This window comes from Bos indicus x Bos taurus, chromosome 11 (genome assembly GCF_003369695.1).
Source record: "Bos indicus x Bos taurus breed Angus x Brahman F1 hybrid chromosome 11, Bos_hybrid_MaternalHap_v2.0, whole genome shotgun sequence".
NCBI classification, from domain to species: Eukaryota; Metazoa; Chordata; class Mammalia; order Artiodactyla; family Bovidae; genus Bos; species Bos indicus x Bos taurus.
In genome coordinates this window covers 1,372,072-1,396,887 of record NC_040086.1, presented here as the reverse complement: position 1 = coordinate 1,396,887, position 24,816 = coordinate 1,372,072, and the positions used below count along the sequence as shown (strand labels likewise).

Here is a 24,816-nt window from a genome sequence, read left to right as displayed (position 1 = left end):
GTCCTCTTCTCTCTTTAGGATACCTGGAGGGCGAGTAGGGGGGCAGGATTTAACTCAGGTGCCCCCTTAACCACTAGCCCCACTGCCTCTCTCCAGAGCTGGCAAGCAGGGCCAGAGGGGCTGTTTGAGCTCCTCTGCTCAGCCCTCCAGTGGCCCTGGCTCATGCAGTGGAGGGGGTGAAGGAGCCTTCCCCTGGATGGGAATGGAGGAGTTCTGACCTTGCAGCCTGAACCTGTTCAAATGTATTATCTGCATTTGTCCAGCAGGTTAGATTTGTATATAGGAGACAGACCTACTGGGAAAACAGCTCAGCCTTCCAAGTTCTTAAGTGTCCATGAAGAAGATCTCCATTGCTGCTGGAGAGGCGCTTGGGAAGTGGTTGAGACGAGCAGCGTGGGCGGGCCCCAAGCTCTCCACAGAGCATGGGATGCGCTGATGTTGATCCATCTCCCTGCAGCAGGGCTCTCGCCCCTTTCTCTCACCAGCACTGCGGGCCGAAGACAGGGCATGGGATCCTGGCATCTACCACATGGGTACCAGCTGCCCCCAGGACCCCATCTGTGCACTGACCACCCTGTGTGGGGGTCAGCCTGCGGCCAGGGGCACTGTGCTTCTGGGTGAGAGAGATTCTGAGCCTGGCAGAAAAAGCAAACTTTCCCACAGCAAGAAGGGTTTGGGGCACTCAAGTGTGCAGGTGGGCGTTGCTCGCCTTGGGAAAGTGGGCTGCAGCGGGTAGACCTCCTCTAAGGCCACCTGTGGGCTCTGAAGGCTAGCTGGAGGCCATGGAAGCCACAGAAAGCTCCGAGGGGGTGAAGGGGCTGCCCCTCGGTGGCAGAATAGGCATGATATTTGTGGGCTCAGGTTGGTAGGTATCAGCAAGATGAAAAGTTGTTTGATTCTATGGTTGGTTTCATGCTTGTTGCAAAATGAACCTCTCTCACCCCGGCTGAAACTTGGATGTCCCTCCAGGTGGGGCTGGGCTGTGGCTAGAGGGTGCAGCAGGCAGGAGGAGGGGGTGATGACATCTCTAGGGGCAGAGTGAGCAAGAAGGAAGGGCGAAAGGCACCGAGAGCCCATCCCTGCCACTCTGGGATAGTGACCTCCAGCAAGTCTGTAACCATCCTCCTTAGGAAGTGAGTGGAGGCCCAGATAAACATTTCTGAAGTGACTCTCTGGCTTTCCCAAGTTAGCATGGGGGAGAGGTGTTAAAATCATAGTGTGTGTGTGTGTTAGCTGCTGAGTTGTCCGACTCTTTGCTATCTCATAGACTGTAGCCCTCCAGGCTCCTCTGTCCATGGAATTCTCCAGGCAAGAATACTGGAGTGGGTAGCCATTCCCTTCTCCAAGGGATTTTCTCGACCAAGGGATTGAAACTGGGTCTCCTGCCTTGCAGGCGGATTCTTTACTGTTTGAGACACCAGGGAGGCACACTAAAGTCATAATAAACATGTTAATAAATTATAGTTTCAAAGGCTTCCCTGGCTATCCAGTGGTTAAGACCTCACCTTCCAATCCAAGGGGTGCAGGTTCAATCCCTGATCAGGGAGCTAGGATCCCACATACCTCGAGGGCAGAAAACCAAAACACAAACACCGCTGTAACAGATTCAATAATAAAGACTTTAAAAAAAAGTGGTCTGCATTAAAAAACTTAAAAGTGAATAAATAAAACTATTAAAGAATTATAAATGCCGCCTCCCCACGGTGTTGTGATCATGGCACGGCTGACGGGGAAGGCCATGGTGCTGAGCTGCTAGTCTTATAACATTGTTGATATTATTATTTGCATCAGCGTCTCAGACTCCACCCTGGCTGCCCTGCATCAGTCTCCCTGGGGGCGGGGTCAGAGAACCTTCCTTTCAGGAAACAAGTACTTTGGGCCCCAGACCCTCGAGCTGGCAGGTGGCTGAGTTCTTCCTATGTCCCTGCCGGCTCCATTCCCTTGTCCTGCATTAGCACTTTCCTGGGAAGAAAACATCCTTCATGATTTCATACAACATACAGTGACGGCTCTAAGCCCAGGTATGGCCCTCAACCTGCTGGATGTTCTGAGTGCCAGGATATGGCCTCCGAGCTGGGGTCATTTCTGCACCCCGGTGATGAGGGAGTTAGGACACTCATGGTGACTCGGCAATGAGCTCGGTTTCCTTGGGACCAAGAATCCTCTCCAGACGTAAATGAACTAGTTGAAAACGTCGCCTTTTGAACTATTTTCTGGGTTCTTTACATGCAGGGTTGCAGGTTTCTGTGAGTCACGAAGCTCTGGCGCTTTCTTTGTTCATATAGTCTTGGGGAAAGAAGAGTGTGACTTTGAAAACCGGGTCACCACAAGCCACAAGACTGTGACAGCCCTCCTCTTTACAGCTCTGAGTTGTGAGAGGCAGGTAAGGGGCTGTGCCCCAGGAGCCATTGTCCCGGCAGGTGTGTGTGTGGTCTGGGCGTGTAGGTGATGCTGTGGCTTCTGGCCGAGTTTTCTCTACTCTGGGACCCCCTTTCCTCTCACCTCACTCTTACCCCTCCAAAGAGAAGCTTGTTTTTTTTCTTTCTTAGCAGCCCAGGTGGCATTGCCTCCTGCAGCCTGGCTTGAGGCCAAGCAGGGGTCCCCCGCTGATCCTGGGGTGTCTGACATAAGGCAGGTTGTCTGACCTCTCTGAGCCTCAGGTTCTTCATCTGTAAAATGCAGAGAGTAAACTCCACCTGCGGGGTACCTAAATGAGGTGTGTGAAAGATGTTCTTGTTGTCTACAAAAGATGAGATGAGGACTCACCCACACAGGGTGGGTGAGTCGGTGTCTTTAGGACATGTGGGGAAGAAACAGCAAAAGTGTTTCTGGGGTCCTCTGTCCCCCCAAGCCTGTATAAACCCACTCGACTGCGTTTTGTAAAATACCAGTTCTCATCTGCGAGGAAAGTGGCACTGAAAGTGCCTCTGCTCAAGGAGACTGGCGCCCCTCATATCCATGCCTCTTCCCTCTTGGACCTTGGGGTGCCATGACAGACGTCCCTCACAGTCTATGGGAGGAGCACACGCTCTGCAATGGAAAGCGGCTCTTCTGAGGGGAGCTGAGGTGCTGGGCCTGTGAGATGGGATGCTTCCGGCCAAGGCAGGGGGCCCTCTGGGAGGGAAGGAGCAGGCAGGGTGACTGTGGTCAGGCACACCCAGGAGTCAGCCTCTGTAAAATCCAGGGGGCCTGTCCTATGTGAGATCCAGGGGGAGCTGTCCTGTGTGCAGCTTCTCCCTCTAGTTTGCCCAGGACTCCTGCCCTGTGGTTCATGGGCTGCCGGGGAACTTTCCAGGGGACTGAGGGGGCCTCTGCACTCAGGAGTTCAGGCTCAGCTTGATGGGCCCTCGGTCCAGGTGGTAGCATCTGGTCTCAGCGTATGGCAGCTGATTAGTTGAAGATGGTGGCAGAAACAAGTTGGAATGAATGACAGGCTTCTAAAAGATTTCTTTGGGTCCATTCATGCAATCTTTATTTAGGAATCATCCCAGGTGGCGCTAGTGGTAAAGAACCCGCCCGCCAATGCAGGAAACACGAGTTCAATCCCTGGGTAGGGTAGATTGCCCGGAGGAGAGCATGGCAACCCACTCCAGTGTTCTTGCCTGGAGAATCCCAAGGATAGAGGCGCTTGGCGGGCTACAGTCCATGGGGCCGCAAAGAGCTGGACATGACTGAGCACACACACACATTCATTCATTCACTCTTTCAGCATTTTTGTTGAGGACCTGCTGTATGGCAAGCCCTGTTCTAGTCACTGGGAATACAGCCTTGAACAAAACAGACAAAAATCCCTGTCTCCTGGAGCTGATACTCTTGAAGGAAACAGAGAAGAGATAAAGAAGTAAAATGTGAATTAAAAGATGAATTGTATGTTGTGATATTTAAACAGAGAGTAGGAGGCCAGAGTCAGAGACTCTCAGCTGAGTGCCCCCTCCACAGGTACTCCCAGGGCAGCTGCATTCCCTCTGACAGCAGGGACCCCTGGGCCATGCCTGAGGACCCTGTATAGTCTCCTACAGCACAGAGCCCTGGGAGGCCCTCAGTAGGTGACAGTTAAGTGAATGGAAAAGAGATCAGGGGGGTCTTGTTGTTTGTGGCGCAGGGACACTCCTGTCCCCGTGTGACTGTCTTGCTGTGCCTTCCTCCAAGGCCAGGCAGTGGTCCAGCGCACCATGGGCAAAACTGGCTGCTCAGGAACTTCTCACGTTTAGTCCTCCCCTGGCTGCTATGCATCCTCTGCTCCGCAAGGAGCCGGGGATCTCTGCCTCTTGATGCTAGCTACCCCGGACTCCTAGCAGATCTGGAATCACTGGCCTCCACTCCACTCCAGTATACTTGCCTGGAGAATCCCATGGATGGAGGAGCCTGATGGGCCATACCATCTATAGGGTAACAAAGAGTTAGACAGGACTGAAGTGACTGAGCACTCACGCAGCATCAGGCTGGGCTTCTCAGATGTTTCTAGAAAGATCTATAACTTCTGTCCATTTTTCTGTTGGTCTAATAAGAAATCACGCCTCTATAGGATCTGTGCAAATGGGTTTTTGTTTGGTTGCTGTTTGTTCAGATGCCATAGATCTAGCTGGAAACAGAACTTAACCCTTTGATAATAACCACTACATTGATGCTGCCCACAAGCACTCAGGATTTCCCTTTCCTACAGACTGCCACAGTCATGATAGACAGTAAAGGTTATCACGTTATCTCCTCTTGACAAAGGTCAGACCCTCTGCCAACACTGAGGCTGTGCGTTCCTTTGCTACAATGTTAGAGGCCAGAAAGTCCCACTGGGACCATCCCTGGCTCCTGGGATGGTAAAGATGGGTCTTGCTCACTGGTGACCATGGCTCTGCTCCTCTGCTCTGTGATGCCCCTCTGGAAAGGGCACTGCATCCTCCAGCTGCAGTAACCCTTCCTGAGCATGTGTTCCACACCCTTGATCTGCAGTAGGGGGTCCCCAGCCTCCAGAATCTGATGCCTGACGGTCTGAGGTAGAGCTCATGTAATAATAAGAGAAATAAAGTGCACAATTAATGTGCATGAGTCATCCCGAAACTACCTCCCACCTCCATCCGTGGAAAAATCGTCTTCCAGGAAACCATTCCTTGGGACCAAAAAGGTTGGGGATCGCAGATCTGGAGGATCAGATTGCTCCAAGCACTCCCCTGGCACTCAGGTTGGGTGAGGGAAAATCAGAAGGCTAGCCAGACAGGACCACTTTTGGGGATTAATTCTCAAAGTTTTAAATCAAAGCTCATTCTGACTATGTCACGAGTCTCTTATGTCAAAATTTAAAATAATCCTACGCTTTTTGAAACTCACTAGTTTTTCCCAAGATTCTGCTTAAAACAATAAAGGACCTTGGTTTTTACAAAGAGTTTCAGCTTGGATTTTCAAAGATGTTGAAATAATCACCTTCTTGGCAATTATCCTTCATAGCTAAGGGATAGGAGAGCAGCAGAAATGACAGACATGCCTGTTTCACAGGTTGGGAAAACATAATAGAGGAAATGTTTTCTTTCCAGACATTTTCAAGTTCTAGGGTTGGTAGACCTTTCTGCAAAGGGCCAGATGATTACTATTTTAGACTTTGAAGGCCTTGTGGTCCCTGTCACAACTACTCAGCTCTGCTGTTGTGGATCAAGAGTAGTCGCAGATAGTCTACCAATAACTGAGCATGGCTGGCTTCAACAGAATATTTATATAAATGGGCAGCCAGCTGGCCAGCCCTACCTAGCTGATGGCCAAATGAGATCCAGTGCTCAGACTCTAAGAGTGCCCAGGCCTAAATGCTCTCTTTACAGGGAGTGTGTTCTCTTCAGAAAACAAAATTTTTCTCAGGTGCAGAGTAGATAAGAAACTTCACGTAGCCCTTCCAGAAAGTAGTGGACATCTATGCTGTGGTGCTGGAGAAGACTCTTGAGAGTCCCTTGGACAGCAAGGAGATCCAACCAGTCCATCGTAAAGGAAATCAGTCCCGAATATTCACTGGAAGGACTGATGCTGAAGCTGAAGCTCCAACACTTTGGCCACCTGATGTGAAGTGCCGACTCATTAGAAAAGACCCTGATGTTGGGAAAGATTTAAGGCAGGAGAAGAAGAGGGCAGCAGAGGATGAGATGGTTGGATGGCATCACCGACTCAATGGACGTGAGTTTGAGCAAACTCTGGGAGATAATGAAGGACAGAGAAGCCTGGCATGCTGCAGTCCATGGGGTCACAAAGAGTCAGACATGACTTAGTGACTGAACAACAACAACATGGTGGATAAAATGTAAAGCATCTCTTTTTTAAAAAATGCTTTGCAACACTGACAGATAACACGAGGTGAAGCGTTAAGGAAACTTCACTCCAGGGAAATAGTGTAAATGGAAACCAATGATGCCCTGGAGGTGTCTGCTCATCCCAGTGTTCCCAGGCGCAGGGCATGGGATCCAAAACGCATGGCTGATGTAGGATCAGGCGTTGGATTGAAAATTGTCTGTAAAACTGGGACCCGGCAGGGTGACATTGTTAATGAGAAGCAGAACCAAGGTAGGGACTTGCTTGGTGGTCCAGTGCAGGGGGCAGGGGTTCAGCTTCTGGTCAGGAACTAAGTCCCCACATGCTGTGAGACTTGGCCAAAAGACTGTTTAAAAATTAAAAGAAAATGATGGGAATGACAAGGACATTTCCTGTCTTGACCTCGGATATGATGGAGGGGCCAGAAAACCCAAATGGGACCCAGGGGTAGAGTTCCCATAACTATAATCCTGACTTAGTTGAAGGTTATCCTAGGTTAAGAACACACCCCAGGCCCTGGAAATCAATCCAACATCTCTGGAGAAAACACATTAAAGCTCAACTTTCAGAGCTAATGTTTGAAGGAACATGGAATCACAGTCTAAACTCGCTAGCACACGAGGAGGTAAGCCACGATGAACGAGCTGGCAGAAGTGAAAACAATAGTGTCAGACCTACAAACACTGCAGATGTATATAGGTGCCAAAAATGAAGTGTATACATAAACAAAATAAGGTATTAAAACGATGACCAAGGAATAAGAGGGTATCAGAACCAACCAAGAACACTAAAAATAAATAGAACTCTTAGAAATGAAAAATATAATAATTGGAAATTGAAGCTCAAAAGATCAGTTAAGTAGATACAACTAAAGAGAAAATTAGTAAATGAGAAGTTCTACGGAGACAAAGATGTGGAAAATACATAAGAGGTGTTAAGAAACATATAGGAACAAGTGAGAAATTCACACTATTGTTTAATCGGTGTGCCAGAAATAGTGAATACAGAGAAGTAAAGGGAGGATGTAATAACAGAAATCTTGGTTAAAAGTGTTCCGGAATTGATGAAAAGACAAATTCTGAGTCAAAAGCCCAACCTGAAGAGAATGAGTAAAAGCAAGTCTACATCTAATCCTTTTTTTAAAAAAAGAAATACTTATTTTTATTTGTTTGTTTGGCTGTGCCAGGTCTTAGTTGCAGCAAGTCAGGCTTGTTTCCTGAAAACTGTTTTTCTTTTTTTTTTTAAGTATTCATTTATTTGGCTGCACTGGGTCTTATTTGCAGCATGTGAACTCTTTCTAGTTCCCTGATCCAGGATCAAACCTGGGCCCCCTGCATTGGGAGCACAGAGTCTTAACCACTGGACCACCAGGTAAGTCCCCCTGAAAACTGGCTTTGGGCTAATGTTTCTCATACTTGCTGTTGAAATCTGCCAGCCGCTTTCCCCAGGGTATATTCATGTGGGCTGTATTACCCTCACTGTGTTGCCCCCAACTTTTTTCAGTGTCTCCTGACCCATGGCCCTGAGAATATTGTTTTTACAGACATCTGCAGAATGCACTTCGGGAAATTCTGGCCTAGTGTGAATGGGTCCCACTGTTGATGTTTTTGCAGGCAGATGGCTGCCTCCACATGTTAAAGATGATGATCTGGGATGCATAAACTTTGATCTGAAAGTGAAATGGTTGAACATGTTAGCACGTGATGAATTTTCAGGTCTTGTTGTGAGGAGTGGAAATTTGGCTTCTTTTAAAAAAACACATCAAAATGCTTTTGTGTTTTGGACAAACACATTAAACCTCAACTTTCAGAGCTAATGTTTGAAGGAACATGGAATCACAATCTAAACTCACTAGTACACGAGGAGGTAAGCCACGATGAACGAGTTGGCAGAAGTGAAAAACAATAGTGTCAGACCTCCAAACACTGCAGATATTAGTAGGTGCTGATACAGGCGGCTGATGCAAAGCATAGGACCAGACGGCTGATGCAAAGCATAGGGCACCGACTCTCGGTTTCTCTGCATCCTTTGATCATGTTTCCCACCTTTCAATGAGAACAGAGAGCAAAAAGCCCAGCCCTGGGCCTCAGGCTCACACCCACCATGACACAACAGTTGCTGTGTTAACGAGTTACCAGAGGTACCAGAGGTTGTTTCTATTATTCCAACTTGAGGGGTTAATTTACTGTGACTTTAAACGTCTGTGTTTCCTTTCTACCTTGGGCTAAAAGTCCAGCATACTTTGGATGACATCCAAGTTTTGCTCTTTCTTTGTCATAATGACAAATTTTAATTGCTTGCTGGCTGACAACAAAGGACATCTATTTACCTCTCCTTGTAGGTATATAGAATTCCCAATATTCAATTTAAGAGAAAAAATTTGTTTGATAATCTGAATAAATACATATTTTAAATGATTCCCGAAAGGCTTTCAGTTCAGTTGCTCAGTCATGTCCGACTCTTTACAACCCCGTGAATCACAGCACTCCAGGCCTCCCTGTCCCTCACCAACTCCCGGAGTTCACTCAAACTCATGTCCATCAAGTCGGTGATGCCATCCAGCCATCTCATCCTCTGTCGTCCCCTTCTCCTCCTGCCCCCAATCCCTCCCAGCATCAGAGTCTTTTCCAATGAGTCAGCTCTTCGCATGAGGTGGCCAAAGTATTGGAGAACACCCAGGACTGAACTCCTTTAGAATGGACTGATTGGATCTCCTTGCAGTCCAAGGGACTCTCAAGAGTCTTCTCCAACATCACAGTTCAAAAGCATCAATTCTTTGGTGCTCAGCTTTCTTCACAGTCCAAATCTCACATCCACTGGAAAAACCATAGCTTTGACTAGATGGACCTTTGTTGGCCAAGTAATATCTCTGCTTTTGAATATGCTATCTAGGTTGGTCATAACTTTCCTTCCAAGGAGTAAACGTCTTTTAATTTCATGGCTGCAATCACCATCTGCAGTGATTTTGGAGCCCCCAAAAATAAAGTCTGACACTGTTTCCACTGTTTCCCCATCTATTTCCCATGAAGTGATGGGACCAGAAGCCATGATCTTAGTTTTCTGAATTTTGAGCTTTAAGCCAACTTTTTCACTCTCCTCTTTCACTTTCATTAAGAGGTTCTTTTGTTCTTCTTCACTTTCTGCCATAAGGGTGGTGTCATCTGCATATCTGAGGTTATTGATATTTCTCCCGGCAATCTTGATTCCAGCTTGTGCTTCCTCCAGCCCAGCGCTTCTCATGATGTACTCTGCATATAAGTTAAATAAGCAGGGCGACAATATACAGCCTTGACATACTACTCCTTTTCCTATTTGGAGCCAGTCTGTTGTTCTATGTCCAGTTCTAACTGTTGCTTCTTGACCTGCATATAGGTTTCTCAAGAGGCAGGTCAGGTGGTCTGGTATTCCCATCTCTTTCAGAATTTTCCACAGTTTACTGTCACCCACACATTCAAAGGCTTTGGCATAGTCAACAAAGCAGAAATAGATGTTTTTCTGGAACTCTCTTGCTTTTTCGATGATCCAGCAGATGTTGGCAATTTGATCTCTGGTTTCTCTGCTTTTTCTAAAACCAGCTTGAACATCTGGAAGTTCACAGTTCACGTATTGCTGAAGCCTGGCTTGGAGAATTTTGAGCATTACTTTACTAGCGTGTGAGATGAGTGCAATTATGCAGTAGTTTGAGCATTCTTTGGCATTGCCTTTCTTTGGGATTGGAATGAAAACTGACCTTTTCCAGTCCTGTGGCCACTGCTGAGTTTTCCAAATTTGCTGGCATATTGAGTGCAGCACTTTCATAGCATCATCTTTTAGGATTTGAAATAGCTCAACTGGAATTCCATCACCTCCACTAGCTTTGTTCATAGTGATACTTTCTAAGGCCTACTTGACTTCACATTCCAGGATGTCTGGCTCTAGGTGAGTGATCACACCATCATGATTATCTTGGTCATGAAGATCTTTTTTGTACAGTTCCTCTGTGTATTCTTGCCACCTCTTCTTAATATCTTCTGCTTCTGTTAGGTCCATACCATTTCTGTCCTTTATTGAGCCCATCTTTGCATGAAATGTTCCCTTGGTATCTCTAATTTTCTTGAAGAGATCCCTAATCTTCCCCATTCTGTTGTTTTCCTCTATTTCTTTGCATTGATCGCTGAGGGAGGCTTTCTTATCTCTCCTTGCTATTCTTTGGAACTCTGCATTCAAATGGGTATATCTATCTTTTTCTCCTTTGCTTTTCTCTTTTCTTCTTTTCACAGCTATTTGTAAGGCCTCCCCAGAGAGCCATTTTGCTTTTTTGCATTTCTTTTCCATGGGGATGGTCTTGATCCTTGTCTCCTGTACAATGTACAATGAACCTCCGTCCATAGTTCATCAGGCACTCTGTCTATCAGATCTAGTCCCTTAAATCTCTTTCTCACTTCCACTGTATAATCATAAGGGATTTTATTTAGTTCATACCTGAATGGTCTAGTGGTTTTCTTCGATTTAAGTCGGAATTTGGCAACAAGTAGTTCATGATCTGAGCCATAGTCAGCTCCCGGTCTTGTTTTTGCTGACTGTATAGAGCTTCTCCATCTTTGGCTGCAAAGAATATAATCAATCTGATTTCAGTGTTGACCATCTGGTGATGTCCATGTGTAGAGTCTTCTCTTGTGTTGTTGGAAGAGAGTGTTTCTTATGACCAGTGAGTTCTCTTGGCAAAACTCTATTAGCCTTTGCCCTGCTTCATTCCGTATTCTGTATTCTTGATGAAAGTGAAAGAGGAGAGTGAAAAAGTTGGCTTAAAGCTCAACAGTAAGAAAACTAAGATCATGGCTTCTGGTCCCATCACTTCATGGGAAGTAGATGGGGAAACAGTAGAAACAGTGTCAAATTTTATTTTTGGGGGCTTCAAAATCACTGCAGATGGTGATTGCAGCCATGAAATTAAAAGACGTTTACTCCTTGGAAGGAAAGTTATGACCAACCTAGATAGCATATTCAAAAGCAGAGACATTACTTTGCCAACAAAGGTCTGTCTAGTCAAGGCTGTGGTTTTTCCAGTAGTCATGTATTGATGTGAGAGTTGGGCTGTGAAGAAAGCTGAGTGCTGAAGAATTGCTGCTTTTGAACTGTGGTGTTGGAGAAGACTCTTGAAAGTCCCTTGGACTGGGAGGAGATCTAACCAGTCCATTCTAAAGGAGATCAGTCCTTGGTGTTCTTTGGAAGGAATGATGCTAAAGCTGAAACTCCAGTACTTTGGCCACCTCATGCGAAGAGTTGACTCATTGGAAAAGACTCTGATGCTGGGAGGGATTGGGGGCAGGAGGAGAAGTGGATTACAGAGGATGAGATGGCTGGATGGCATCACTGACTTGATGGACGTGAGTTTGAGTGAATTCCGGGAGTTGGTGATGGACAGGGAGGCCTGGCGTGCTGCAATTCATGGGGTCGCAAAGAGTCGGACATGACTGAGCAACTGAACTGAATATTCCATTGGTTATATGTACCACAGCTTTCTTATCCATTTGTCTGCCAATGGACATCTAGGTTTCTTCCATGTCCTGGCTATTGTCAACAATTCTGCGATGAACATTGGGGTACACATATCTCTTTCAATTCTGGTTTCCTCGGTGTGTATGCCCAGCAGTGAGATTGCTGGGTCATATAGCAGTTCTATTTCCAGTTTTTTAAGGACTGTCCACACTGTTCTCCAAGTGGCTGTACTTGTTTGCATTCCCACCAACAGTGTCAGAGGTTCCTTTTTCTTCACACCCTCTTCAGCATTTGTTGTTTGTAGACTTTTTGATAGTAGCCATTGTGACTGGTTGATTTGCATTTCTCTGATAATGAGTGATGTTGAGCATCTTTTCATGTATTTGTTAGCCATCTGTATGTCTTCTTTGGAGAAATGTCTGTTTAGTTCTTTGGCCCAGTTTTTGATTGGGTCGCTTATTTTTCTGTAATTGAGCTGCAGGAGTTGCTTGTATATTTTGAGATTAGTTTTTTGTCAGTTGCTTTGTTTGCTATTATTTTCTTCTATTCTGAAGGCTGTCTTTTCACCTTGCTTATAGTTTCCTTCATTGTGAAAAATCTTTTAAGTTTAATTGGGTCCCATTTGTTTATTTTTTGCTTTTATTTCCATTACTTTGGGAGGTGGGTCATAGAGGATCCTGCTATGATTTATGTCAGAGAGTGTTTTGCCTATGTTTTCCTCTAGGAGTTTTATAGTTTCTGGTCTTACATTTAGATCTTTAATCCATTTTGAGTTTATTTTTGTGTATGGTGTTAGAAATTGTTCTAGTTTCATTCTTTTACAAGTGTTTGACCAGTTTTCCCAGCACCACTTGTTAAAGAGATTGTCTTTTCTCCATTGTATATTCTTGCCTCCTTTGTCAAAGATACAGTGTCCATAGGTGAGTGGATTTATCTCTGGGCTTTCTAGATCCACTGTCTTTGTGCCAGTACCATACTGTCTTGATGACTGTTGCTTTGTAGTAGAGCCTGAAGTTAGGCAGGTTGATTCCTCCAGTTCCATTCTTTCTTAAGATTGGTTTGGCTATTCGAGGTTTTTTGTATTTCCATACAAATTGTGAAATTATTTGTTCTGCCGCTAAGTCACTTCAGTCGTGCCCAACTCTGTGTGACCCCATAGACGGCAGCCCACCAGGCTCCCCCATCCCTGGGACTCTCCAGGCAAGAACACTAGAGTGGGTTGCCATCTCCTTCTCCAATGCATGAAAGTGAAAAGTGAAAGTGAAGTCGCTCAGTCATGTCCGACTCTTAGTGACTCCATGGACTGCAGCCCACCAGGCTCCCCTGCCCATGGGATTCTCCAGGCAAGAGTACTGGAGTGGGGTGCCATTGCCTTCTCTTATTTGTTGTAGTTCTGTGAAAAATACCGTTGGTAGCTTGATAGGGATTGCATTGAACCTATAGATTGCTTTGGGTAGTATACTCATTTTCACTATATTGATTCTTCCAATCCATGAACATGGTATATTTCTCCATCTATTTGTGTCATCTTTGATTTCTTTCATCAGTGTTTTATATATATAGGTATTTTGTTTCTTTAGGTAGATTTATTCCTAAGTATTTTATTCTTTTTGTTGCAATGGTGAATGGAATTGTTTCCTTAATTTCTCTTTCTGTTTTCTCATTGTTAGTGTATAGGAATGCAAGGGATTTCTGTGTGTTAATTTATCTTGCAACTTTACTATATTCATTGATTAGCTCTAGCAAGTTTCTGGTGGAGTCTTTAGGGTCTTCTATGTAGAGGATCATGTCATTTACAAACAGTGAGAGTTTTACTTCTTTTTTTTTCCAATCTGGATTCCTTTTATTTCTTTTTATTCTCTGATTGCTGTGGCTAAAACTTCCAAAACTATGTTGAATAGTAGTGGTGAGAGTGGGCATCCTTGTCTTGTTCCTGATTTTAGGGGAAGTGCTTTCAATTTTTCACCATTGAGGATAATGTTTGCTGTGGGTTTATCATATATGGCTTTTATTATGTTGAGGTATGTTCCTTCTATGCCTGCTTTCTGGAGGGTTTTTATCATAACTGATGTTGAATTTTGTCAAAGGCTTTCTCTGTATCTATTGAGATAATCGTATAGTTTGTATATTTCAATTTGTTAATGTGGTGTATCACATGGATTGATTTGCGAATATTGAAGAATCCTTGCATCCCTGGGATAAAGTCCACTTGGTCATGATGTATGATCTTTTAAATATGTTGTTGAATTCTGTTAGCTAGAATTTTGTTAAGGATTTTTGCATTTATGTTCATCAGTGATATTGGCCTGTAGTTTTGTTTTTTTGTAGCATCTTTGTCTGGTTTTGATATTAGGGTGATGATGGCCTCATAGAATGAGTTTGGAAGTTTACCTTCCTCTGCAATTTTCTGGAAGAGTTTCTTCAAACTCTTCCAGAAAATCAAACTCTTCCAAATGTTTGGATAGGTGTTAACTCTTTTCTAAATTTTTGGTAGAATTCAGCTGTGAAGCCATCTGGTCCTGGGCTTTTGTTTGTTGGAAGATTTCTGATTACACTTTCGATTTCCATGCTTGTGATGGGTCTGTTAAGATTTTCTGTTTCTTCCTGTTTAAGTTTTGGAAAGTTATACTTTTCTAAGAATTTGTCCATTTCTTCCAAGTTGTCCAATTTATTGGCATATAATTGCTGATAGTAGTCCCTTATGATCCTTTGTATTTCTGTGTTGTCTGTTGTGATTTCTCCATTTTAATTTCTAATTTTTTTGATTTGATTCTTCTCCCTTTTTTTTATTGATGAGTTTGGCTAATGATTTGTCTATTTTATTTATCTTCTCAAAGAAGCAGCTTTTAGCTTTGTTGATTTTGGCTATGGTCTCCTTTGATTCTTTTGCATTTATTTCTGCCCTAATTTTTATCATTTCTTTCCTTCTGCTAACCCTGGGATGCTTCATTTCTTCTTTTTCTAGTTGCTTTAGGTGTAGAGTTAGGTTATATATTTGATTTCTCTTCTGTTTCTTGAGGTAGGCTTGTATTGCTATCAGCCTTCCCCTTAGCACTGCTTTTATCCCATAGGTTTTGAATTGTTGTGTTTTCATTTTCATTCATTTCTATGCATATTTATATTTCTTTTTTTGATTTCTTTTGTGATTTGTTGGTTATTCAGAAGTGTGTTGTTTAGCCTCCACATGTTTGTATTTTTAATAGCTTTTTTCCTGTAATTGACATCTAATCTTACCACATTGTGATCAGAAAAGATACTTGAGATGATTTTGATTTTTTTGAATTTACCAAGGCTAGCTTTATGGCCCAGGATGTGATCTATCCTGGAGAAGGTTCTGTGTGTGCTTTAGAAAAAGGTGAAATTCATTGTTTTAGGGTGAAATGTCCTATAGATATCAATTAGGTCTAACTGGTCCATTGTATCATTTAAAGTTTGTGTTTCCTTGTTAATTTTCTGTTTAGTTGATCTATCCATAGGTGTGAGTGGAGTATTAAAGTCTCCCACTATTATTGTGTTACTGTTAACTTCCCCTTTCATACTTGTTAGCCTGTGCCTTACATATAGAGGTGCTCCTATGTTGGGTGCATATATATTTATAATTGTTATATCTTCTTCTTGGATTGATCCTTTGATCATTATGTAGTGTCCTTGCCTCTTTTCACGGCCTTTATTTCAAAGTCTATTTTATCTGATATGAGTATTGCTACTCCTGCTTTCTTTTGGTCTCCATTTGTGTGAAATATCTTTTTCTAGCCCTTCACTTTCAGTCTGTATGTGTCCCTAGGTTTGAGGTGGGTCTCTTGTAGACAGCATATATAGGGGTCTTGTTTTTGTATCCATTCAGCCAGTCTTTGTCTTTTGGTTGGGGCACTCAACCCATTTACATTTAAGGTAATTATTGATAAGTATGATCCCATTGCCATTTACTTTGTTGTTTTGGGTTCAAGTTTATAAACCTTTTCTGTGTTTCCTGTCTAGAGAAGATCCTTTAGCATTTGTTGAAGAGCTGGTTTGGTGGTGCTGAATTCTCTCAGCTTTTGCTTGTCTGTAAAGCTTTTGATTTCTCCTTCATATTTGAATGAGATCCTTGTTGGTTCAGTAATCTGGGTTCTCTTTCATCACTTTAAGTTTGTCCTGCCATTCTCTTCTGGCTTGAAGAGTTTCTATTGAAAGGTCAGCTGTTATCCTTATGGGGATCCCCTTGTGAGTTATTTGTTGTTTTTCCTTTGCTGCTTTTAATATTTGTTCTTTGTGTTTCATCTTCATTAATTTGATTAATATGTGTCTTGGGGTGTTTCGCCTTGGGTTTATCCTGTTTGGGACTCTCTGGGTTTCTTGGACTTTGATGACTATTTCCTTCCCCATTTTAGGGAAGTTTTCAACTATTATCTCCTCAAGTATTTTCTCATGGTCTTTCTTTTTGTCTTCTTCTTCTGGGACTCCTATGATTCGAATGTTGGGGCATTTAACATTGTCCCAGAGGTCTCTGAGGTTGTCCTCATTTCTTTTAATTCTTTTTTCTTTTTTCCTCTCTGCTTCGTTTATTTCCACCATTCTATCTTCCACCTCACTTATCCTATCTTCTGCCTCAGTTTTTCTACTGTTGGTTCCCTCCAGAGTGCTTTTGATCTCATTTATTGCACTATTCATTATATATTGACTCTCTTTTATTTCTTCTAGGTCCTTGTTAAACTTTTCTTGCATCTTCTCAATCCTTGTCTCTAGACTATTTATCTGTAACTCCATTTTGTTTTCAAGATTTTGGATTATTTTTACAATCATTATTCTGAATTCTTTTTCAGTTAGACTCCCTACCTGCTCCTCTTTTGTTTGGTTTGCTGGGCTTTTATCATGTTCCTTTACCTGCTGAATATTTCTCTGCCTTTTCATCTTGTTTAGGTTGCTGTGTTTGGGGTGGCCTTTCTGTATTCTGGCAGTTTGTGGTTCCTCTTTATTGTGGAGGTTCCTCCCTTTGGGTCGGGTTGGATGAGTGGCTTGTCAAGGGTTCCTGGTTAGGGAAGTTTGCGTTGGTGTTCTGGTGGGTGGAGCTGGATCTCTTCTCTCTGGAGTGCGATGAAGTGTCCAGTAGTGAGTTTTGAGGTGTCATGGGTTTGCTATGACTTTTGGCTGCCTGTATTTTTGTGCTCAGGGTTATGCTCCTGCATTGTTGGAGGATTAGCTTGTGGTATGTCTTGCTCTGAAACTTGTTGGCTCTTGGGTGGAGCTTGGTTTCAGTGTAGGTATGGAGGCTTTTGGATGAGCTCTTGTCGATTAATGTTCCCTGGACTCAGGAGTTTTCTGGTGTTCTCAGGTTTTGGATTTAAGCCTCCTGCCTCTGGCTTTCAGTCTTATTCTTACAGTAGCCTCAAGACTTCTGCATCCATGCAGCATGGATGATAAAACATCTAGGTTAATGGTGAATAGATTCTCCACAGTGAGGGACACCCAGAGAGGTTCTCAGAGTTACATGGAGAAGAGAAGAGGGAGGAGGGAGATGGAGGTGACCAGGAGGAGAAGAGGGGGACTCAAAAGGGGAGAGAGCAACCTAGCTGTAATTGATTTCCTATTTGCTCTCCACAGTCTGGAACACTCAGAGAGGTTCACGGCGTTCCATGAGAGAGAAGAGAGAGAAGAGAAGAGGGAGGAAGGAGATAAAGGTGACCAGGGGGAGAGGATGGGGAGTCAAAAGGAGAGAGACCAATCTAGCCTGTGATCAGTTCCCTAAGTGTTCTCCACAGCCTGGAACACCCAAAGAGATTCACAGAGTTATGCAGATAAGAGAAGGGGGAGGGAGTAGATAGAGGTGACCTGGGGGAGAAAAAGGAGAGTCAAAAGGGGGAGAGGGCAATCAAGCCAGTAATCACATTCCTAAGTAAAAACGGCTACTGAAGATTGGATTCTTAAAGGTACAAAATTGATAACAAATACCAAAAAGCAAAGATTAAAAATCTAGAGGTTAGAGTCCCCAAAATACAGTATTACAAAAAACAAAACAAAATTGCAAAAGTTATAAAAAAATATGAAATTTGCTTTAAAAATAGGGCCTTTTTGGGCAAGGTAATAGTAGATTTTAAAAATAAAAATTAAGGGAGTAATAAAGAACTTAAAAATTTTTAAAAATTAAAAAATGATAATAGTAAAATATATCTAGGAATTTCTCTGGAGCTGTTGTGGGCAGTGTGGGGTCAGTTCAGTTTCAGATAGTTCCTTGTTCCAGCTTATACTTCTCAAGGTGTATAGGCCCCTTCCAGTGTCATGCTGCTGCTAAGTCACTTCAGTTGTGTCTGACTCTGTTCCACACCATAGACAGCAGCCCACCAGGCTCCCCCGTCCCTGGGATTCTCCAGGCAAGAACACTGGAGTGGGTTGCCATTTACTTCTCCAATGCACGAAAGTGAAAAGTGAAAGTGAAGTCACTCAGTTGTGTCTGACTCTTAGCGACTCCATGGACTGCAGCCTAGCAGGCTCCTCCATCCATGGGATTTTCCAGGCAACAGTACTGGAGTGGGGTGCCATTGCCTTCTCCGCCCTTCCAGTGTAGTTGGTGCTAACTACAGGGTTTTTATCTGTTGCACCTGTCACTTCCAAAGTGGTTCCCTCTTCTTTGTTTATTTTGGCTTCCTCTGTTTGCAAGTCTCTTCAGTGTCTAACTTCCGCCCTGACACAGAGGGGTGAAGGGGGTCACTTATTTAGGCTAACTTGTTCAGTCGTGCTGTGGGGAGGGAGGAGCACTGCAAACAAATATCACTGGCGTGTGTGGGGAGTGCTCGCAGTGTCTGGGCCACACTGGGTTTGCCCCCACTCACGGTGTGTGTGCTTTCCCGGTCTACACTGCTCAGGCTCCAGGTTGTTCTGCAGGGGAACTGTCTAGGGTGGGCCCTGGGCTGCATGCTGAGCCCCTCAGGTTCAGGTTCTCAGGTACTCCACAAAGGCGTTTTGTGCCCTTCCCAGGTCTGAGCAGCTCAGGCGCCCAGGTGCTTGGCGAGCGCGCTCTCCCCAGGTGGGGCGGGGCGTCTTATCGCCTCCCCCGTCCCAGCCTCTCAGTTTCGCCGTCTCAGGTGTGCTGTGTGTCTCCTCTGGGGAGCTGATCTCTGGCTTCGACCCTCCTGGTGGATGTCAACCGTCCAGAATCCCAGGAAGACTTGGTTAGCAATTGGGAGCCTGCTCGCAGTTTGGTAGAGGATGCCGTCCCTGGGGCCGAGATTGCCCCTCTCCGGCTCTGGCTGCAGCCTGCCTGCCTCCCTGCCTCTGGTGGGGCATGGGCCGGTCCGCAGCTGGCTAGCTCTCCTCTGGTATTCGCTCAGTCCTTTGTTCTGAGTGGGCCTGGCAGTGCCCTAGGTTAGAGCTTTTTGTGGGAAAGTTCTCTCTCTCTCTCTCTCTTTTCTCTCTGGCTATGCACAGTCTGGGTTGCTATCTCACGTTATCTCCCTCAGATTGCCCTCAGGGCATTCAGGGCTAGTCCTTCCCCTAAGCAGTGCAGCACGCGCCTCCCTGTTCAGCCCCTGCTTGCTGGTCGTGGATCCCAGCGTCTGGGCTACTTCTCCGCTGGGAGTTGCAGTTAGGTGCGTAATCTGGGTTTTATTTATTTATTTTTTCTTCCCGGTTATGTTGCCCTCTGAGATTCCAAAACTCCCCACAGACCTGCCGGTGAGAGGGTTTCCTGGTGTTTGGAAACTTCTCCTCTTTTACGACTCCCTCCCCAAGACAGGTCTCCATCCCTAACTCTTTTGTCTCTCTTTTTATCTTTTATATTTTGTCCTACCTCCTTTCGAAGACAGTGGGTTGCCTTTCTGGGTGCCTGGTGTCCTGTGCCAGCATTCAGAAGTTGTTTTGTGGAATTTGCTCAATGTTCAAATGATCTTTTGATGAATTTGTGGGGGAGAAAGTGGTCTCCCCATCCTATTCCTCCACCATCTTGGGACCGCCCCCCCCCCCCCGTTTCTTCTAACACTTTAAACATGATTTCCATTCACTTTTTTTGTGAATATAGTTACAACAACTGCTTTGAATTGCTTGTTTTCTAAGTCCAGTATCTGGGTCACCTCAAAGGCAGCTTTTATGGCTTGCATTTTTTCCTATTAGGGTCACACGTACCTGTTTCTTTGTGCATTTTGTAAATTTTTTTTTTTTAAGACAAGAGATGAATAATATAACAACACTGCATAGTGGGTCCCCCCTTCTGGGGCTTGTTGCTGTTGTTAACTGGATTATTTGTTTAGTGACTTGAATGGACTGTTTAAGTGGGATCTGTTGCTGCTGCAGTGTGCAGTCTGATGCTGTGTGTGCAGGGGTGTTGGCTTGAGCATGTGGCTGTGTGGCTGAGTGCCTGGGAGACTGTGGCTCTGTTCATCACCTTTCCTCATCTCCCCAGTGAGCTTTTTATTGTTTTTCTTAATGAAAAATTTTTATTGAAGTATAGTTGATATAAAATATTATATAGGTTACAAGTGTATAATATAGTGATTCACAATTTTTAAAGTTATACTCCACTTATGGTTATTATAAAAATATTGGTTATATTCCCCTGTGTTGTGTAATATACCTTGTAGTTTATTTTACACCTAATAGTTTGTACCTCTACCTCTATGTTGGTCTTCCCCACCCCTTGCCGCTTTCCACGGGTAACTACTAGTTTGTCCTCTGTGTTCACGAGTCTGCTTCTTTTATGCTGTATTCACTACGTCGTTGTTATGTTTTAGATTCCACGTGTAAGAGATATCATACAAGCAAAGAGTATTTGCTTCTCTCTGTCTGACTTATTATTTCACTTAGCGTAATGCCCTCCAGGTCCGTCCATGTTGCTGCAAAATGCCAGTCTTTTTTATGGCTGGGTCGTGTTCCATTGTATATGTGCAACACATCTTCTCTATCCATTCATTTGCTCTCGGACAGTTAGATTGCTGCCTTATGTTTGCATTTGTAAATCATGCTGCTATTTATATATCCCCCGTAAGCTTTGGGATGATCTGTATCAAGCCAGTTTGCGGTTCTCATTAGTCACTAGCTGATTGCTGTGTTGTTTTAACCAGTGCCCTGAAGCGTACATTATGCCACAGTCTGTTACACTTAAAGTTGGGTCCCTTTGCATGGGCACGATGTTTCCAGTCTGAGGCTGCTCCAACCAGAGAGGACTCTGCTTAGCTATCTCTTTCCCTGATTCTTTCTGTTAAACTTCTGGCTGATCTACCATTTCACTGAGCTTATCATCTTTTAGCTTGCTGCTAAAAGAATCAAAAGAGCTACCAGGGACTCTTAGTTGCTCACCATCAAGATCTCCGTTGTTTGAAACAACACTCCTAGGCATGATCTTCTGCTTACTTTGTTACCAAAATAGTTAGTCTCCTACACAAAACTGAAGAATTATCTGTTCTAACATCTTGCCTCTCTTCTTGCGCAGTCTCTGTAATATTCAGAGCTGAGAGTGAGTCAATAACTTGCTTCTCCTGATATGGCACCTCTGCAAGCAAGACTTCTGGACAGGGATGGTAGCTTCTGGTCTTCCCAGCTTATTCTTCCTGGCATGAGATCTTCATGCTAGAAGCAAGCCAAGTCATGGATGCTCAAGATTCACGATTCTTGACCTGTTGTGTCTGGAGTGGAGCTCATGCCCTATGAATGGGGGCCAGGTGGGGGAAAGGAGCTGTGGTCCTATTGTCTGTTGTTTAGTCACTAAGTCATGTTCAACTCTTTGTGACCTGATGGACTGTGGCCCACCAGGCTTCTCTATCCATGGGATTTCCCAGGCAAGAATACTGGAGTGGGTTGCCATTTCCTTCTCCAGGGGGATCTTCCCGACTCATGGGTTGAACATGCATCTCCTGCATTGCAGGCAGATTCTTTATTGCTGAGCCACCAGGGAAGCCCCCCTCTTGGCTGTATCTGCCTGGAATGAAGTTTCTCTAATGTGGAGCTGGGAGTGAAGGGGTGGAGTGAATGAGAGATGCCAGTGGACTGCATGAAACCATAGTCCTAGACTGGGAGGTAGTGGGAGGGGGAGCCCTATCTTCTTGGCTGCATCTACCTGCTTAGCTGCCATCACACTGAGCTACTGGGGGAGCTCGTTGGGGGATGAGGTAGTTATGAGTGGGTTCAAATGAGAGATGAGATGAGGGATGAGGTTCAAATAAGATTTGAATTTAGATTTTTTGGAATAGATGTTTCTGCATTTGCTTAATGCCCTTAAGATAATTTCCTGAGACTTTAAGAGTTGTTTTGGAGATAATTTTCAGTGATTAAATGAGAAGCATTTGAGTATCAGTACCTTCGTATGCAGGGTCAGCAAAAATAGTGGAGTCCAGCTGGGGATGAAAATTGGATTTCCCTTTTGAGCAAAGTTCAGAAGTGTGCTCTTTTCTCAGATTCAGTCCTGATAGAAGCGGTACGAAGACCCTGGTCTCCTGATCACTGGCAGGTCCTCTAGTCGAGTCTCCACCAGGTTCCCCAAGCCTCTTGGAAAACCATTCCCCAAGGCTGTCAACTTGTGTTGCATTCTTTAGCATCCCATGATTTGGCTAATTTCCCGTATCCCAAGATTGTACACAAAAACTCAAATGACCCTGTGGAAGTTTCTTTTCAGACAGCATCTCTGCAAAGCAGATGAATTATTTTTGTCACAAGCATAATAAATTGTTAATTTTGGAAATGGCTTTTGTAAAGAAAACAGCTGCCAGATTATTTTCTTTTTGATGTTCAAGTATGTGCAGGGATACATCAGTAGGAAGAAATGAGATGGGCTTGTCCTGACCCAGATGATGGCATTGCCCTTTGGGAATGCCCAGGAAGGGATTAGAGGTAGGTAACAGACTTAGGCAGATATTTCTGAGCAAAACATGGCAGTGAAATCTGGGTAATGAAGGGAGAATGTCCTGAAATGAAGCCCTGGGAAACCCACAGATGGGATAGGTCCCATACAGGCCCATGTGTCACAAGGGCAGCAAACCGATGGTGTGTTCTCTGGACAACTCCAGCTGAAAGAACTTTGCATTTCTGTGTTCAAGACCTTGATGACAGATGTGTTCACGCAACACCTGACATGCAGATGCTGGACCTAAGTGAGGCCCAGCGACTAGGTAGCTAGAAGCCGTGAGACGGAGGATGAAATGTTTCGTTTTTGCTGGGAGGGGTGATTATGACAATATAGACCCACTCAAAGAGATTTTTTTTTCCCCTTAAATAAATATTCCTTGAAGGCACATATGCCAACAGAACAGCAAAGTTTGTTTTTTCTTATTATTTCAATTTTTAGAATCAGAGATGAAAAAGGATGCCTGGAAAAAGCTGTGTTTAGGGAGGCTCAAGACCTGCATTAATTTCCTGGCAGATTAGAGAATAAAGTGGGAGAGAGGTTAAAGCAAGGACTTGTCTGCCAAGTGAATTGGAAGGAGGAAGATCAAGGGGATTGTCTGAAAGCAGGGAATGGCTATTTTAAGCAGATAGGAACAAGAGTCTGCTCACCTTCATTCGTCCTTCTTGGGTCAGCCTAGTGGCACTTGCTGCAGTTAACCATGTTGGTATTTTTATTTCATATTCCACTGGGGTAGACCTACATCTCTCACCTCTGCTTATCTCTAAAGTTAAAACAAACCACAAAATCACATAGATGAAGGGAAAAAGTGACATGTCCTTTTTGAAAACATTCAGAGAAAAAAAGTCCCAAAGCAAGAGTGTTAGAGTAAACTGATTATATAAAAAATGTTTTAAATGTGTATATTTCAGATGACACAGAGAAATATCTAAACAAATATGACTAACGGTGGTTTATTTTCCTTAATATATAAAAAGCCTCTTTAAAAGAAACATAGTAACATCACAGTATATAAATAAACGGGCGCATGATATGAGACACTTTAAAGAAGACATGTCTATGGCTAATAAACATGTAAACGGACGAATTCACTTATTATTTGCTCGGCCTGATAAAGAGCATCTGAAACGTACATACAGGCATGCCTCTTTTTCGCCCCCCAGGTGGCATTAGTGGTAAAGAACCCTCCTGCCAGTACAGTACAATAAGAGACACGGTTTCAATCCCTGAGTCGGGCAGATACTCTGGAGGAGGATATGGCAACACACTCCAGTATTCTTTTTTAAAAATTAATATATTTTTTAATGGAAGGATAATTGCTTTACAGAATTTTGCTGTTTTCTGCCAGATACCAACATGAATCAGTCATAGGTGTACATATGTCCCCTCCCTCTTGAACCTTCTTATCTCCCTCCCCATCCCACCCCTCTAGGCTGTTACAGAACCCCTGTTTGAGTTCCCTGAGTCATACAGCAAATTCCCGTTGGCATTCTGTTGTACATGTGGTAATATAAGTTTCCATGTTACTCTCTCCATACATCTCACCCTCTCCTTCCCCACCTCACCTCTGCTGTGTCCGTAAGTCCCACTCCAGTATTCTTGCCTGGGAAATCGCATGGACAGAGGAGCCTGGGGGATTACAGTCCATGGGGATACAAAGAACTGGACACAACTGAGCACAGCACATGCCTTGTTTTATTGTGCTTTTCACTACACTTCGAGATGTTGCATTTTTTTTTACAAATTGGACGATTATGTCAACCCTGCCTTGAGCACATCTACTGGTACCATTTTCCTGACAATATTTGCTCACTTCGTGTCTCTATATCACATTTTGGCAAGTCTCACACTATTTCACACTTTTTCATCATCGTTGTATTTGTTATAGTGATCTGTGATCAGTGATCTTTGACATTACTACTGCAATGATGAAGGTGCAAATGATGGTTAGTATTTTTTGGCAATAAAGCTTTTAAGGTGTAAACATGTTAAAACACATAATATCATTGCACATAATAGACTACAGTGTAGTGTGAATTTTGGAGAAGGCAACGGCACCCCACTCCAGTACTCTTGCCTGGAAAATCCCATGGACAGAGGAGCCTGGTAGGCTGAAGTCCACGGGGTCACTAGGAATCGGACACAACTGAGCGACTTCACTTTGACTTTTCACTTTCATGCATTGGAGAAGGAAATGGCAACCCAATCCAGTGTTCTTGCCTGGAGAACCCCAGGGATGGCAGAGCCTGGTG

The 24,816-nt window shown here is 44.1% G+C and overlaps 1 protein-coding gene across 1 annotated transcript in view; it reads left to right on the top strand.

The window, feature by feature from the left end:
• Positions 1-782: 782 nt before the first annotated feature.
• ACOXL (acyl-CoA oxidase like) overlaps positions 783-24,816 on the top strand; it is a 200,126-nt gene continuing 176,092 nt past the window's right edge. Inside the window, exons 1-2 of the mRNA XM_027554367.1 lie at positions 783-861; positions 2,286-2,383. Of these exons, the coding sequence (XP_027410168.1) occupies positions 783-861; positions 2,286-2,383 (177 nt within the window). The remainder of the gene's footprint in view (positions 862-2,285; positions 2,384-24,816) is intronic.